The sequence below is a fragment of the Pongo pygmaeus genome, chromosome 13, assembly GCF_028885625.2.
Source record: "Pongo pygmaeus isolate AG05252 chromosome 13, NHGRI_mPonPyg2-v2.0_pri, whole genome shotgun sequence".
NCBI lineage: Eukaryota > Metazoa > Chordata > Mammalia > Primates > Hominidae > Pongo > Pongo pygmaeus.
Window position 1 is genome coordinate 127,542,869 of NC_072386.2, and position 17,662 is coordinate 127,560,530.

At 49.1% G+C, this 17,662-nt stretch overlaps 1 protein-coding gene across 2 annotated transcripts; it reads left to right on the top strand.

Annotated features, from left to right (window-relative positions):
* Positions 1 to 13,426: 13,426 nt before the first annotated feature.
* TMEM141 (transmembrane protein 141) lies at positions 13,427 to 15,537 on the top strand. 2 transcript variants are annotated; one of them, XM_054502368.1, is made up of 5 exons: positions 13,427 to 13,702; positions 13,904 to 14,055; positions 14,226 to 14,309; positions 14,530 to 14,637; positions 15,099 to 15,537. In XM_054502368.1, the coding sequence occupies exons 1-5, from the start codon at positions 13,649 to 13,651 to the stop codon at positions 15,208 to 15,210; spliced, it is 510 nt and encodes a 169-aa protein (XP_054358343.1). In that variant the 5' UTR covers positions 13,427 to 13,648; the 3' UTR covers positions 15,211 to 15,537. The 2 variants fall into 2 exon arrangements, with proteins under 2 accessions (XP_054358343.1, XP_054358344.1); XM_054502369.1 differs by having other exon boundaries at positions 13,989 to 14,055.
* Positions 15,538 to 17,662: the final 2,125 nt, after the last annotated feature.

Consider the following 17,662-nt stretch of genomic DNA (forward strand, 5'->3'; position numbering starts at 1 on the left):
TGGCTTCTCCCTAGGCCTCCAGCTCCATGACCCTCAGACTTGAACAACAGCAGCACCAGCTCCTCTGCACAACTCGAGCCACATGACCCTCAGACTTGAACAACAGCAGCACCAGCTTCCCACAAAGTCTCCAGCTCCACAACCCTCAGCCTTAAACAACAGCAGCACCAGCTCCTCCCTGGCTCCATGATCCTCACACTAGAACAAAAGAACTGGCTCCGCCCCGAGTCTTCAGCTCCACGGGCCTCAAACTAGAACAGCAACACTGGCTCCTCCCTGGGTCTCCAGCTCCACCACCCTCAGAATTAAACAACAGAAGCACCAGCTCCTCATGGGTCTCCAGCTCCACCATCCTCACACTAGAAGAGCAGCACTGGCTCGTCCCCAGTTCTCCAGTTCCATAACCCTCAAATTTAAACAATAGCAAACTGGCTTCTCCTAAGTCTCCAGCTCCACGACCCTCAGACTAAAACAACAACGCTCCTGCCGAGGTCTCCACTCAATGAGACTCACACTAGAACAGCAGCACCAACTCATCCCTGGGTCTCCAGCTCCATGACCCTCAAACTAGAACAACACCAGCTCCTCCCTGGTCTCCAGCTCCACGACACTGGAACTAGAACAACACTGGCTCCTCCCCATGTCCGCAGCTCCATGACCCTCAAACTAGAACAGCAGCACCAGCTCCTCCCTGGTCTCCAGCTCCACGACCCTAAAACTAGAACAACACTGGCTCCTCCATGGGTCTCCAACTCCAAGACCCTAAAACTAGAACAACACCTGCTCCTGCTCGGATCTCCAGCTCCATGACCCTTAAACTAGAAAACCACTGCTGCCCCTGGGTCTCCAGCTTCACGACTGTCAAACTAAAACAACACCGGCTCCTCCCTGGGTCTCCAGCTCCACCACCCTCAAACTAGAACAACACTGGCTCCTCCCCATGTCTGCAGCTCCATGACCCTCAAACTAGAACAGCAGCACCAGCTCCTCCCTGGTCTCCAGCTCCATGACCCTCAAACTAGAACAACACCAGCTCCTCCATGGGTCTCCAGCTCCACGACCCTAAAACTAGAACAACACCAGCTCCTCCATGGGTCTCCAGCTCCACGACCCTGGAACTAGAACAACACTGGCTCCTCCCCATGTCTGCAGCTCCATGACCCTCAAACTAGAACAGCAGCACCAGCTCCTCCCTGGTCTCCAGCTCCATGACCCTCAAACTAGAACAACACTGGCTCCTCCATGGGTCTCCAACTCCATGACCCTAAAACTAGAACAACACCTGCTCCTGCTCAGATCTCCAGCTCCATGACCCTTAAACTAGAAAACCACTGCTGCCCCTGGGTCTCCAGCTTCATGACTCTCAAACTAAAACAACACCGGCTCCTCCCTGGGTCTCCAGCTCCACCACCCTCAAACTAGAATAACACTGGCTTCTCCCCAGGCCTCCAGCTCTTCGACCTTCAAACTAGAACAACACCACCATCTCCTCCCCATCTCTCCTACTTGCACGTCCATTTATAGGCTCTCTGCAAGAAGAAAAATATGGCTCTTTTTGCCCGACCCCACAGGCAGTCAGACCTTATGGTTGTCTTCCCTTGTTCCCTAAAAATTGCTGTTATTCTGTTCTTTTTCAAGGTGCACTGATTTCATATTATTCAAACACACATGTTTTACAATCAATTTGTAGAGTTAACACAATTATCACAGTGGTCCTGAGGTGACTTACATTCTCAGTTTACAAAGATAACAGGATTAAGAGACTAAAGTAAAGACAGGCATAAGAAATTATAAAAGTATTATTTGGGAATTGATAAATGTCCATGAAATCTTCACAATTTATGTTCTTCTGCCACAGCTTCAGCTGGTCCCTCCATTCAGGGTCCCTGACTTCTTGCAACATGCTAGCATGCACCTGTAGTCCCAGCTACTCAGGAGGCTGAGGCAGAGAATTGTTTGAACCTGGGAGGTAGAGGTTGCAGTGAGCCAAGATCGCTGCCACTACACTCCAGCCTGGGCCACAGAGCGAGACTCCGTCTCAAAAAAAAAGAAAGAACTGGAGGCTGATGCAGGCCAAAGAAGCAGCTCAGGCTGAAATTGAACAGTACCACCTGCAGAGGGAGAAAGAGTTGAAGGCCAAGGAACCTGCGGCACTGGGATCCGCGGCACTGGGATCCATGGCACTGGCAGCACCGAAGTGGAGAAGGAGACCCAGAAGATGACCATCCTCCAGACCTACTTTCATCACAACGGGGATGAAGTCTGGGATAACCTCTTGGCTTTTCTCTGTGACATTCAGCCAGAAATCCACGAAAACTACTGCATAAATGGATAGAAGAAGAGAGAAGCACCTGTTCTTTGGATTGGCATTTTAGATGCCCTCATGACATATGAAGCTTTAGCACAGCTCTAGTTATAGTCTTATGAAATGGTGAAAGGGGCCTGTCACTCCACACCTGCGGGTATTTCTCGCAAGGTGGAGATGAGAGACTGAGAAAAGAAATAAGACACAGAGACAAAGTATAGAGGAAGAAAAGTGGGCCCAGGGGACTGGCGCTCAGCAAGTGAGGACCTGCACTGGCGCTGGTCTCCGAGTTCCTCAGTATTTATTGATCACTATCTCTACTATCTCGGCGAGGGGGATGTGGCAGGACTATAGGGTAATGGTGGGGAGAGAGTCAGCAGGAAAACATGTGAGCAAAGGAATCTGTGTCATAAATAAGTTTAAGGAAAGGTACTGTGCCTGGATGTGCACATAGGCCAGATTTATGTTTAACTTGACACAAACATCTCAGTGCAGTAAAGAGCAGTATTGCCGCCAGCATGTCTCACCTTCAGCCACAGGGTGGTTTTCTCCTATCTCAGTAAATAGAATGTACGGTCGGGTTTTACACCAAGACATTCCATTCCCAGGGACAAGCAGGAGACAGATGCCTTCCTCTTATCTCAACTGCAAAGAAGCCTCCCTCTTTCACTTATCCTCCTCAGCACAGACCCTTTATGGGCTGGGGGACTGTAAGGTCTTTCCCTTCCCATGAGGCCATATCTCAGGCTGTCTTGGTGGGGGGAAACCTGGACAATACCCAGACTTTCTTGGGCAGAGGTCCCTGCGGCTTTGTGCAGTGCATTGTGTCCCTGGTTAATGGTGAATGGAGAATGGCATTGTCTTTTACCAAGCATACTGCCTGCAAGCACATTTTTAACAAAGCACACCCTGCACAGCCCTAAATCCATTAAACCTTGAGTCAACACAGCACATATTTCTGTGAGCACAGGGTTGGGGCTAAGGTTACAGATTAACAGCATGTCAAAGCAGAATAATTTTTCTTAGTACAGATCAAAATGGAGTTTCTTATGTCTTCCTTTTTCTACATAGACACAGTAACAGTCTGACCTCTCTTTCCCACACATTTCCCCCTTTTCTTTTTGACAAAACCGCCATCGTCATCATGGCCCATTCTCGATGGTCACTGTCTCTTTGGAGCTGTTGGGTACACCTGCAGACTAACAGACAGAACAGGCACACAAGGATTAACACGAAATTTACAATAGCGGAACTTCCAAAGGTTTTAACGCAAGTGACAGGGTTAAGACTTGCGAGGCCGGCTGGGCATGGTGGCTCATGCCTGTAATCCCAGCACTTTGGGAGGCCAAGGTGGGCAGATCACGAGGTCAGGGGATCGAGACCATCCTGGCTAACAGAGTGAAACCCCATCTCTACTGAAAAAATACAAAAAAATTAGCCAGGCGTGGTGGCAGGCGCCTGTAGTCCCAGCTACTCAGGAGGCTGAGGCAGGAGAATGGCATGAACCTGGGAGGTGGAGCTTGCAGTGAGCCGAGATAGTGCCACTGCACTCCAGCCTGGGTGACAAAGTGAGACTCCATCTAAAAAAAAAAGAGAGAGAGACTTGCGAGGCCATCAGCAACTCCCGCAATTGCCTCAGTTCCTGGTACCCAATTTCAATCGGCTTTTGATGCTTCAAAAATTTGTTCTTTTAATATCACCATTCTGTTCATCTGGTGAGTCAATGGAGCTCGATTGCGGTGTCTCCATCTCTATGGAGGTGCTTTTCTTTGCATCTCCGATGGGTTCATTGTAGAACTTTAAATGTCTAGTGAGAATCCAAACAGGAAGCTGATTTTCTCCTGGTGAAACACAAGCAAAACCTCTCCCCCACGTTACCACCTTCCCTATTTCTCATGTCTTATTTTTGTTGTCTTTCCACCAAATCAGTTTTCCTTCATGTGGGCTGTTTTTTTTACCAGTAAGATGTTGTTCTGCAGAGGTAGTAGTCTGATTTCTATAAAGGTTTAAAAAATTTAAAGTATAGAGTGCTAGGTTAAGTTGCATCTGAAGAGTGGTATACTCCTTACTGTCTCCCTCTTTTCTTTGTTTAACCGATTGAGTTTTTGGTGTTCTATTAGTTCTTTCAACTATGGCCTGTCATTGGGAATTATAGGGAATTCCTGTTGTATGTGTAATTTTCCACTGATTTAAGAATTTTTGGAAAGCTTTACAATATCCTGGTCCATTGTCAGTTTTAATTTTTTCTGGAACTCCCATGACAGCAAAACAAGATAATAAATGTCTTTTAACATAGGAAGTACTTTCTCCTGTCTGGCAGGTTGCCCATATGAAATGTGAATAAGGATCAACTGTCACATGGACACATGATAATTTTCCAAATGAAGGTACATGTGTGACATTCATTTGCCATAACGCATTAGGACACAGACCTCTGGGATTAACTCCTGCCTCCTGAGTGGACAGGTGTAGGGCTTGACACTGGGTGCAATGCTGTGCAATATTTTTTGCCTGTTTCCATGTGATATTAAATTTATTTTTTAATCCTACCACATTTACATGAGTCAAAGCATGAAGTTCTTGTGCCTCTACTAATGCAGATGATACTAGCAAGTCAGCTTGTTCATTTGCTTTAGTTAAAGGCCCTGGTAAATTAGTGTGTGCACAAATTTGAGTAATATAAAATGGGAAATTTCTTTTTCTCACAGTTTGTTGTAATAAATTGAACAGCTGTTTTAACTGATCATCCATGCTATATTTGATTAGGGCTGTCTCAATATCCCTTGTAGCTTATACTACATATGCAGAATCTGATACAATATTAATAGGCTGATTAAAATCTTGTAACACTGTAATGACTGCAACCAACTCTGCTCTTTGAGCCGAATGATATTGAGTTTCAAGGACTCGTTCTTTTGGCCCAGTGTAAGCTGTTTTTCCATTGCTAGAACCATCAGTAAACACAGTCAGAGCATTTTCTAAAGGTTTATGTCTGGTAATTTTAGATAAAATCCAAGTAGTCAGTTTAAAAAACTGGAAGATGTTTGTTTTTGGGTAATGATTGTCAATAATTCCCACAAAATCAGCAAGACCAGTCTACCATGCACCAGCATTGATAAAGGCTTGTCTAACCTGTTCCTTGTTTAAAAGAACAATGATTTTATCTGGGTCACTTCCACACAGTTAGATTATTCATAATCTTGCCTGGCCAATTAATGTAGCCATTTGATCCAAGTACAATGTAAAAATCTTAACTGTACTGTGAGGAAGGAATGACCACTCCACAAGATCTGTATTTTGGAAAATGATGCTTGTTGGAGAATGTGCAGTAGCAAAAATCAAAAGTTGGAGTGGAGCCAAGGGATCTGTTCTATTTACTTGTGCTAACCAAATTTTTTCTTCAACTAATTCAATTTCTTTTGCTGCCTCTGGGGTTAATATTCTTTTACTACTTAAGTCCTGGTCCCCTCTTAAGAGAGAGAACAAATTTGACATGGCGTAAGTAGGAATGCCTACAGTTGGCAGAATCCAATTAATATCTCCTAGCAATTTTTGAAAGTCATTTAATATTTTTTTTTTTTGAGAGGAGTCTCGCTCTGTCACCCAGGCTGGAGTGCAGTGGTGCAATCTCAGCTCACTGCAAGCTCTGCCTCCTGGGTTCACACCATTCTCCTGTCTCAGCCTCCTGAGTAGCTGGGACTACAGGCTCCCGCCACCACGCCTGGCTAATTTTTGTATTTTTAGTAGAGACGGGGTTTCACCATGTTAGCAGGATGGTCTCCATCTCCTGACCTTGTGATCCACCCGCCTCAGCCTCCCAAAGTGGTGGGTGGCGTGAGCCACTGCGCCCAGCCTCATTTAATATTTTTAATGTATCTTTTCTTATTTCTATTTTTCTATTTTCTACCTATATCCCTAAATAATGAAAACGAGTTGTTGTTTGAATTTTATCAGACGCTATCATCAGTCCTGCATTGGCAACCTCTGTCTGCAGAAATATGTAACAGTCAGTTAATTTATCTCTCGTTTCTGCAGCACATAGAATATCATCTACATAATGAACAATATAACAGTCTGAAAACTTGTCTCTAACTGGTTGAAGAGCTCGACCTACGAAAGTCTGACAAATAGCTGGGCTGTTTAACATTCCCTGAGGTAACGCTTTCCACTGAAACCTGGTGGCTGGTTCCTTATTATTTGTGGCTGGTATAGTATAAGCAAAATTTTCAAAATCCTGCTTCGCCAAAGGAATGGTAAAAAAGCAGTCCTTCAGATCAATTATAATTGAAGGCCAATCTTTGGGGATCATGGCCGGAGAGGGCAGCCCGGGTTGGAGAGGCCCCCATGGGTTCAATTACGGCATTAATGGCTCTTAAGTCATTTAGCATACACCATCTGCCAGGTTTTTTCTGAATTACAAACACAGGAGAATTCCAAGGCGAGAATGAAGGCTCAATATGTCCCTTTTCTAATTGTTCCTTTGCTAATAAATGTAAAGCCTCCAGTTTCTGTTTTGGTAGCAGCCACTGATTTACCCATACTGGTTTTTCTGTTTTCCAAGTTAATGGAATGGGTTTTGGAGGCTGTACAGTGGCCTCCCCTGAAAAGGATACCCTATTCCCTTTTTTTCCTTGATTTCCCTCAGCCTCAATTGGGACTTTAATGCCGTTTTCACTGTTTCTGGGTCCCTTTTCTGGTACACATCCCATTTTAGTCATGATTTTTTGACTCGTGGGGATGGATAATGGAGCGGGCATACTGATTTCCATACCCCATTCTTGTAATAAATCTTGACCCCACAGATTAACAGCAATTGGAGTAATCATTGGCTGAGCAGTACTTTTTTGATTATCTGGCCCTAAACAATGTAAAATCATAGTACTTTGATACACTTCTGAGGCAGTGCCTATGCCCACCAAACTTGCAGCCGTCTTTTGTTTTGGCCAATTTCTTGGCCACTGATGCAAAACAATGATAGAGACATCCACCCCAGTGTAGGGTCCAGCCCTACAAGGCCTTGTGAGTTTCCTCTTCATGTGCGGAGATGAGAGATTGTAGAAAAATAAGACACGAGACTAAGAGATAGTAGGAAGGACAGCTGGGCCCAAGGGCCACTACCACCAGTGCGCAGAGTCCGGTAGTGGCCCCGAAGGCCTGGACGCACTGCTATTTATTGTATACAAGGCAAGGGGGCAGGGTAAGGAGTGTGAGTCATCTCAAGTGATTGATAAGGTCAAGCAAGTCACGTGTCCACGTGACAAGGGGCCTTTCTCTTTGTGGTAGCTGAGGCAGAGAGGGAGGACAGCAGACGTCAGCATTTCTTCTATGCACTTATTGGAGAGATCAAAGACTCTAATGCTTTTGCTAATTCTGCTACTGCTATCTTCTAAGAACTTAAGAGAAGCAGCAGGTGTACAGGCGGAATATGAAAGTGGACAAGGAGCGTGACCACCAAAGCACAGCACCACAGGGAGACGTTGAAGCCTCCGGATGACTGCAGGCAGGCCTGGGGAATGTCAGGCCCCCCACAAGAGCTGGTGGAGCAGAGTGCTCGCTAATTCTCCCAGGGAAAGGGAGACTTCCTTTCCTGGTCTGCTAAGTAACAGGTGCCTTCCCAGGCACTGGCGCTACCGCTAGACCAAGGTCTGCTAAGTAACGGGTGCCTTCCAGGCACTGGCGCTACCGCTAGACCAAGGTCTGCTAAGTAACGGGTGCCTTCCCGGGCACTGGCGCTACCGCTAGACCAAGGTCTGCTAAGTAACGGGTGCCTTCCCAGCGCTACCGCTAGACCAAGGTCTGCTAAGTAATGGCTGCCTTCCAGGCACTGGCGCCACCACTAGACCAAGGAGCCCTCAAGTGGCCCTTATCTGGGCGTGACAGAGCTCACACTCTTGTCTTCTGGTCGCTTCTCACAATGTGCCTTCAGCTCCTAACTCTGTACGGCCTGGTTTTTCTTTGGTTATAATAATAATACAAAGGTTAATACAGAAAACTAATGATTGATAATATCCATATATAATCATCTCTATATCCTATTTCAAATATAACTTTCTCTTATCCTAACTATTTTCTTGATTATGTTGGAACAGCTTGTGCCTTCAGTCTCATGCCTCAGCACCTGGGTGGCTTTCCACCCACACCCCAGGGTCTACTAACCCTTCAAACTGTTTTTCTTGAATAATGGCCTTACACACAGGTCTGCTTTCTGAGACCTGACTTGCCCAACATGCAGCCTTTCCTGCCAGATCAGTGCTTCCAAACCCTCCTGTTCTTTTTGTCTCACTGTTTCCAACATTAATATAAGGTAGGAGTAATAATTGAGCAATTCCGTCTCCTGGACTGGCACTCCAAGGAATTGAGGAGCTAATAACCAATTGAATTTCACCTTTGTAATCTGAATCAACCACACTAGTATGAATTTAAACTCCCTTTAGATTTAGACTTGATCTTCATAAGACGGGTCCTACAGTCCCCTCGGGCAGTGGGCCATATACCCCTGTGGGGATTTTTTGTAGGGGCTCCCCTGGAAGCAGAGAAACTGCTTGTATAGTACATAAATCTACTGCTGCACTGCCGCTTGTGGTGGGGGACAATTGTTGTATTGTGGTAACTGGCCCATTCCCTGAGGCACTTGTGACAATGGAGGTTGTTGTCCCTGAAAACCCTGAGGAACAAAAGGCTGAATCAGGAACGCCCCAGTTTGTTGCGAGGCCTGAGGCTGGCCCCTCTTCCAGTTTTCTGACAACGGTTGCCCATTTTTATCAAATTTAGAACGACATTGATTAGCCCAATGTTTTCCTTTTCCACATCTTGGACATAGGCCCGGTGGCTCTTTATTTTTTGCTGTAGTCGTTTGATTTGTTATATTTTGTTTATTTGAGACTGGGCAATTCTTTTTTAAATGACCGATTTGACCACAATTATAACATTTTCCCCCAAATGTTCTAACTTGTCCTCCTAAAGCGACCGCAGTTTTTGCTTGAGCCATAAGCATAGCTTTATGCATAGCTCCTCCAATTCCATCACAGGCTTTTATGTACTCTGAGACTACATCTGACCCTGCCGGGACCTTCCCTTTTAATGGCTTAATGGCTGATTGACACTCAGGATTGGCGTTTTCGTATGCCATCAACTCCACTATGACCTTACGGGCATTCTCATCGGTAATTGACTTTCGAGCAGCATCTTGGAGCCTTACCACCAAATCAGGGTACGGGCTCTTTAGAGCCTTGTCTTATTGTATTGAATGAGGGGCAGGCGGTTCCTGGATCTTGGATTTTTTTCCCAGGCTCTAAGGCAGATAGCTCTAACTTGCTCAATGGCCTCCTTTTGCATTATTGCTTGTTGATTAGTAGTGCTCCAGTTTTGACCTGTTCCTAATACTTGATCTGCATCTGTGTTAACTGGAGGATTGGCAGCCCTATTTTTTCGGACCTGTTCTTGTGCCCCATCAATCCAGCAGGTCTTAAATTGTAAAAACTAAGAAGGTGAGAGTGATGATTTGGCCAAAATCTCCCAATCATAAGGAATGAGTCTACTTCCATGAGCAATGGAATCTAATAATGTTCTTATATAAGGGGAGTTGGGTCCATACTGTTTTACTCCCTCTTTCATGTCTTTCAGCATTTTCATAGAAAAGGACTCATTTCTGGCATCAGCTCGGGGAGGCGCTCCCTCTTGGGCCCCTTCTCCAGGTGGTATGGGTTCTAATATTACCGGGATCTGCCACGCCTCAGTATCTCCTTGTTTTGTCTTTTCAATATTTTTATGTAATGCATGACCCTGTCCACTAGGTGGTGCTGTAGGATTAAGTCTCATAGTGGGCAGCTGGGGCTATAGCGTCCTGCCCTGTGGTGCTGGAAACGTTCCTGGCTGTCCATACTGATATTCTGGGGGCGGCCGATACTGAAGTTCAGCTGGCGGCCAGTATTGATAGGCTACCGGCGGTTGGGTCTTATTTTCTACCAGCTGATATTGTGGATACTGTATCTGGATTGGCATTGCTGGGATGGAGACTCTTTCCTTTTCTATTTGATATTCTCTTGGGGTTTGTACTTGTCTAACCTGCGTTTGAGGTTGTAACGTTACGGGCATCTGAACCACGAGAGGAGAAGTTGATGGCCATCATGGTTTAGACTCTGATGGCCCCAATAATTCTGGACCTTTTCCCCCCAATTTTAATGGTTCAGAATATATTACCTCCTGTAATTGATTGTAGTCAACATTTTGCGCTGACCGAGCCGTTACAGACTCTGCTACATATTCACAATGTGAACTTACCGTTCCTTTCTCGAATTCTGTCCCTGCCTCTTCTTCACAATCTATTACACAGCTTTCAGGGGCATCAGAAACTGAAACGCTATCTTCTCCTGTTTGAAACGATTCTAAAGCTACTTTAATAACGGCACAGTCATTCCATACTGTAAGTGGGATTATTTTACCTTCCCTATTTGCTTGTTTTAATTCTTTGCCAATTTTTTCCCAGTCTTTTAGATCTAAAGTTCCTTGTTCTGGAAACCATGGGCAGAATTGCTCTATTGTTTGAAATAGCGTAATTAGATTTTCTGTACAGGCTCTAACTCCCCCTCTTCTTAAAAGGATTTTAATGAAGCTGAGATAAGAGGCATATTTACTTTCAGTTTGTCCCATTGTTACCCTGGGTTCCTCCGAGCGCACAAGCTTACTGTGAAGCTGACTGCGGACGTACTCATTTTGTCTTCAACTATCACACCGTACCGTAACTTCACCTTAGAGAACGGAGCCCATGATGGGTGCCAGATGAAGGGGGCCTGCCCCTCCACGCCTGGGGGTATTTCTCACAAGGTAGAGACGAGAGACTGAGAGAAGGAAATAAGACACAAAGACAAAGTATAAAGGAAGAAAAGTGGGCCCAGGGGACCGGCGCTCAGCAAGTGAGGACCTGCACCGGCGCTGGTCTCCGAGTTCCTCAGTATTTATTGATCACTATCTCTACTATCTCGGCGAGGGGGATGTGGCAGGACTATAGTGTAATGGTGGGGAGAGGGTCAGCAGGAAAACATGTGAGCAAAGGAATCTGTGTCATAAATAAGTTTAAGGAAAGGTACTCTGCCTGGACGTGCACGTAGGCCAGATTTATGTTTAACTTGACACAAACATCTCAGTGCAGTAAAGAGCAGTATTGCCGCCAGCATGTCTCACCTCCAACCACAGGGTGGTTTTCTCCTACCTCAGTAAATAGAATGTACGGTCGGGTTTTACACCAAGACATTCCATTCCCAGGGACAAGCAGGAAACAATGCCTTCCTCTTATCTCAACCTTGAGGGGCCTCCCTCTTTCACTACTCCTCCTCAGCACAGACCCTTTACGGGTGTTGGGCTGGGGGACCATCAGGTCTTTCCCTTCCTACAAGGCCATATCTCAGGCTGTCTCAGTGGGGGGGAACCCGGACAATACTCAGGCTTTCTTGGGCAGAGGTCCTGTGGCTTTCCGCAGTGCACTGTGTCCCTGGGTAATTGAGGATGGAGAACGGCGATGACTTTTACCAAGCATACTGCCTGCAAACACATTTTTAACAAAGCACATCCTGCACAGCCCTAAATCCCTCATACCTTGATTCAATACACCACATGTTTCTGTGAGCACAGAGCTGGGGCTAAGGTTAGAGATTAACAGCATTTCAAAGCAGAATAATTTTTCTTAGTACAGATCAAAATGGAGTTTCTTATGTCTTCTTTTTTCTACATAGACACAGTAAGAGTCTGATCTCTCTTTTCCCCACAAATGGCATTAAATTATTTCCATATATTATAGAGTAGGTCCTTCCACTTTTTGGAGAGTAGCAAATCTAGCTTTTCTGTACAGACTTAGAAATTATCTAAGGACTTCAGCTTTTTTTTTTTTTTAAACAGAGTCTCACTCCGTCGCCCAGGCTGGGGTGCAGTGGCACGATCTTGGCTCCCTGTAACCTCCGCCTCCCAGGTTCAAGTGATTCTCCTGCCTCAGCCTCCCCAGTAGCTGGGATTACAGGCACCTGCCACCACGCCCGGCTAATTTTCATATTTTTAGTAGAGACGCGGTTTCACCATCTTGGCCAGGCTAGTATTGAACTCCTGACCTTGTGATCCACCCGCCTCGGCCTCCCAAAGTGCTGGGATTACAGGCGTTAAGCCACCACGCCTGGCCAAGATTTCATCTTTTTACCTCATATTTCTTAGGAATTTAATGGTTATATGTTGTCTTTTTTCCAACACCTTTTGGCTCAAGCAACATGTATATCACTGTTGACTTTTTCTTTCTTCGATCTAGTTAAAAAAAATACCAGATAATAATTCTTTGAAGAAAGGAAGGGGTTTTTTTCCCTAGCACTTTCTTGAAGATCAGGGACTTTATCGACGAAAAAGTAGTAAGTAGTTATTTGTAACCTGTGTGAAGCAGCAGCCTGCCTTGAAGTCATCCGTTCTTGCTAATGGTTACACCAGTGAATACTAGTGGGATTGTTTGGGCTGATTTTAGTTTCTCTTAATCAAAATTACTAGATGATAAAATTCAAGAACTTGTACATGTTATTACTTGGTGTATCTATAATTATTTAAAAGTAAAGACTCTGTCATGCAAAAAAAAAAAAAGGGAGTTTGAGGCTCAGCTACTAAGCTGCTGGTTACAGAACCACTTTGCTAAACAGTAATTTTATACATCCCCACTCCGCCGTGGCTTATGAGAAATTCAATCCCTGATTGTAGTCCTCAAGCAAAATAACACTGACAATCATTAGGCCTCTGCAAGTGTGGGAGTGAGGCCCGGCCGTGGGGAGGAGCGCGCGCTCTCAGCCACACCCCGCCCAGTGCCCGCCTTCGCCCCGCCCAGTCGTCGCCGGAGGTCACAGGGCACAAGCTCCTAGAAGCGTGGCCAGGCCCCAGGCCCCACCCCTCTCCCCTGCGCTCTAGCAGGCTCCGCCCCCAATCCGAGGCCCTGGCGCCTCCGCCTGCACTCCGCAGGCCCCACCTCTTAGAACCCGACACGTCCGCCTGCGCAGGCCCGCTCCCAGGTCCTGTCTCTCAGGCCCCGCCCCCAGGCCGCGTCTCCAAAGTCCCGTCTCTCAGGCCCCGCCCTCAGATCACGTCTCCCAGGTCCCGCGCCCTCCGCCTGCTGCCCCGCAGGCCCGCCCTCAGTTCCCGTCTCCTAGGCCCCGCCCCCTCCGCCCTTTCCAGCGCGGGCCCGTCCCTAGGCCACGCCCCCAGACCCGGGCCCCCGCCCCTCCGCCCGCAACTGCGCAGGCCTGTCCTCTAGGCCACACCCCCAGGTCCCCCGCCCCGCTCTTCCGCCTGCGCCTGCGCAGGCCCGCTCCCCGAGCCCTGCCAACCATGGTGAACTTGGGTCTGTCCCGGGTGGACGACGCCGTGGCTGCCAAGCACCCGGTGAGAAGGCTGGTCTGGGACGCGGGCCTCAGACCCCAGAAGCTGACCTGAGCGAGGTGGGGGGCTGGGGCGTGGGGGTGCCCTCGTCAGGGAAGAGTGGCGGAGACTGGGGGCACTCTCTTGCTAAGGGGCTCAGGGCGTCTGGGCGGGCATAGGGGAGGTGGGACGTGTCCAAGCGCCCAGGGTCTCACTCCTCCACAGCCAGGGTGTGCCCAGAGGAGGGACAGGAGAGGCGGTGAAGGAAGAGGGCAGGGGATCGAGCCTTCACCCGCCTCTGCCACCCCAGGGACTCGGGGAGTATGCCGCATGCCAGTCACACGCCTTCATGAAGGGCGTTTTCACCTTCGTCACAGGTAGGCTGCGTCCAGGTGTCCTGCGGCTGGGAGAGAACGCACCCTCCTGCCCCGCCCTGGCTCCCCAGCAGGGGGCGCCAAGTCACCTTGCCCGCAGGTGCTGGGGGCCTGGCAAGGTGGGCCCCGGCCTGTCCCGGGTACAGGCTGATGGGGACCTCGGCTCTTTGCAGGCACCGGCATGGCCTTCGGCTTGCAGATGTTCATTCAGAGGAAGTTTCCATACCCTTTGCAGTGGAGCCTTCTAGTGGCTGTGGGTGGGTACTCCAGGGCCCGTGCCTGGGCTCTTTGAGGGGTGGGTTTCTGCTAGGGTTGGGGCTGTGGTTCTGCGTCCCTGACTCTGACATGGAGCCCCAGGTCTCGGCGGGAGCCCCATCTGAGTCCACCCACCACGTCTGTCAGGAAGTAGCCTGTGCCCCGTTCTCTTAGCCTGAGAAGCACAGAGGCTGCAGCCCTCTTCCATTTCCTGCTCCACAGTTGCAGGCTCTGTGGCCAGCTACGGGGTGACAAGAGTGGAGTCAGAGAAATGCAGCAACCTCTGGCTCTTCCTGGAGACCGGGCAGCTCCCCAAAGACATGAGCACAGGTGAGAGAGCCTGGGGGTTAGCGAGAAGTGAATGCCACAGCTCCAGCGCCCAGAGTTTTGGGCAGCCAAGCCTGGGTGCCCCATGCGATAGGCTAGACAAGGTCCCTTCCTCTGGCCCGGCCTCCTCAGCATGTGACTCCCAGATGGGTTGGAGCTGGGGGTGGGCGCAGCAGACAGATCTTGGAGAGCTCCCTTTGCAGGAGAAAGAACCAAGAGGGGCTGGGGTGCCCCTGAGATTGAGAGGAGGGGTGCAGAGTGAAGGGTGTGGTAAGGCCACAGCAGCCACGTGGACACCCAAGAGGAGTAAGGCTGGACTGAGAAGCCCTGCATTGGACTCAGGCCTGGCCCCCATGACCTGTTGTCCTTGTTATGGAACCCAGTTTCTGCCATGATAAAATGGGCACAGGGATGCCAAGCCACGACGGATGTGGTTCGAGCTTGTCTCTCTTTGCCTCTTACAGATCAGCGAAGCTAGGAGAGCTCCAGCCGGGGCACGGAGGATTGGGGGCAGGAGGAGTCTGGAACACAGCCTTCATGCCCCCTGACCCCAGGCTGACCCTCCCCACACCCTAGGGTACCCCAGTCGTATCCTCTGTCCGCATGCATAGCCAGGCCTGACAAACCCCTGCAGACGGCTGCTGCCGCAACCTGGGACCTGCCCAGGAGGTTGGAGCAGAAAGGGCTCTCCCTGGGGTGGTGGTTCTCCTCTAGGGTATCGGGACGCATGGTCTGCACTGCCAGCAGAGAGGGTGTGTCTGGGGGCCACCACCTATGGGACACGTGGTAGAAGGGGCCTGTGCACTCTGTCATTTCCTTTCTAGCTCCTGCATCTCCGATAAGTCCAAGGTGACAGCTGGTGCTAGGGGTGTGGGGTTAATAAATGGCTTATCCTTCTCTCCACCCAAGTTTCCACCTGACCAGGTGAAAAACAAATCAGAAGGGTAAGATGATGACAGGTCACATGACACCTTTATTACCCTACAGTTGATATATGAGGATCACATGCAAGTTACATACCGAAGGTGTACAGGGAAGTTCCCAACACTGAACCCCAGAATTAGACATTCGCACCAGCCCTGTAGGCCACGTGACACCACCACAGCCTCTCTGTATGGGGGTCTGCCTCTGTAGCACTTGGCACGTAGGGGCAGAGCAAAAGGGGCCAGGCTGGCCAGAGCCTGGCTGCTGGGAGAGGAGGGACTTGTGGGCCACGCCCACCTGCCTATCATTCCCCACTCATCTATTAGCCAAAGTCACTCCCCAGAGGCAGAGCTAGCCTGTTGTAGTCGTGTCTGTGTGGAAGGAAAGCTTCTGAGTGGGCAAGTCTACCCACAGCCCCGAGCCCCAAGAGGAAGAAGAGGTGGAGACCAGATGGAACCTCCACACGTCCATCACCGTTACAGCTGCCTTCCCCGCAGCACCGAAGACCCACAGCATGGGCCCTGCTGCCCCAGACCCAGCTCAGTTCCCACACCTCACCTTGCCAGACACTGGAAAGAAAGTTTATTGAGTACCTACTGGGCTTTCAGAGTGACAGGAAGCTCAAGGTGACAGTGGCTTCAGCAAGATGGAGCTTTATTTTTCTGTTTTTTGTGTTGTCGTTGTTGTTTTGAGACAGAGTCTCGCTCTGTCACCCAGGCTGGAGGGCAGTGGCGCGATCTCAGCTCACTGCAACTTCCACCTCGCCAGTTCAAGCCATTCTCTTGCCTCAGCCTCCCAAGTAGCTGGGATTACAGGCACCCACCACCACACCTGGCTAATATTTATTTATATATTTAATTATTTATTTTGAGATGGAGTTTCACTCTTGTTGCCCAGGCTGGAGTGCAGTGGCGCAGTCTCAGCTCACCGCAACCTCTGCCGCCCGGGTTCAAGTGATTCTCCTGCCTCAGCCTCCCAAGTAGCTGGGATTACAGGTATGCGCCACCACGCCCAGCTAATTTTGTATTTTTAGTAGAGACGGGGTTTCTCCATGTTGGTCAGGATGGTCTTGAACTCCCAACCTCCGGTGATCTGCCCGCCTCGGCCTCCCAAAGTGCTGGGATTACAGGCGTGAGCCACTGCGCCCGGCAATTTTTATATTTTGAGTAGAGACAGGGTTTCGCTATGTTGGCCAGGCTGGTCTTAAACTCCTGACCTCATGTGATCTGCCCACCTCAGCCTCCCAAAGTGCTGGGATTATAGGCATGAGCCGCTGGGCACCGCGCCGGGCTGAGCTTTATTTTTCTTTCATGTAAAAGTCCAAGTGAGTGGTCCAGGGTTGACAGGGAATCAGGGACCAGGCTCCTTTCAGTCTGCCCCTTGCTGTAGTGGCCTCTGTTCCCAAATCTGCCTCATGGCCCCAGGTGGCTGCACCAGCTTCGGCGATTGTGTCTTTATCTCATTTATGAGGCAGGAGAGAGGGCAGCTTGCCTGCCACTGCTGCTCTCACTCTGTTGGCCTGAACGAAGTCATCAGGCACATCCAGTGCCAGGATGCTCAGGAAGGCAGAGTTGCTCTGGGCAGCCATGCGCCCACTAAAATTCAGGTGTTTTATATGTGAGGAAGAAGGACAGCAGGTAGGCTCTGCCTCAGCTAGATTCCAAGCCTGGCCCCCAAGAACAAGGGGGAGGTGAGCAGACCACACCCTTAGCAGGACATCCCAGCACCCTGAGGGTGAGGCCTGGGTGGGAGGGAGAGAAGGGAGAACCTGGAGTTTGCCTAGACTGGCTTTCCAAAAACAGTGACCAGAAAGGGAAGGGATCTATGTGACAGCACATGGGCGAAGGCCATTGTTGGGCTGGCTTGGGTCCCTGCAAATTCCTGTCCCCCAGGACCTCTGCGTGTCTCTGTATTTGAAGACAGGGGCTTTCCAGAGGTCATTAAGGTAAAATGAGGTCATTGAGGTGTCCTCGTAAGAAGAGGAAATTAGGACACAGACACACAGAGGGATGGCCACGTGAGGACACGGAGAAGACAGCATCTGCAAGCCAAGGAGAGGGGCCTCAGGAGACACCAGCCCTGCTGACCCATGATCTCAGCCCCC

What these genes read in the sequence shown, in the direction of transcription:
- TMEM141 (XM_054502368.1), top strand. Translation starts at nt 13,649, where the DNA reads ATGGTGAACTTGGGTCTGTCCCGGGTGGACGACGCCGTGGCTGCCAAG. An exon ending in CCGTGGCTGCCAAGCACCCG is followed by an intron (nt 13,703 to 13,903) that starts GTGAGAAGGCTG and finishes ACTCCTCCACAG; the next exon opens with CCAGGGTGTGCCCAGAGGAG. An exon ending in GAGCCTTCTAGTGGCTGTGG is followed by an intron (nt 14,310 to 14,529) that starts GTGGGTACTCCA and finishes CCTGCTCCACAG; the next exon opens with TTGCAGGCTCTGTGGCCAGC.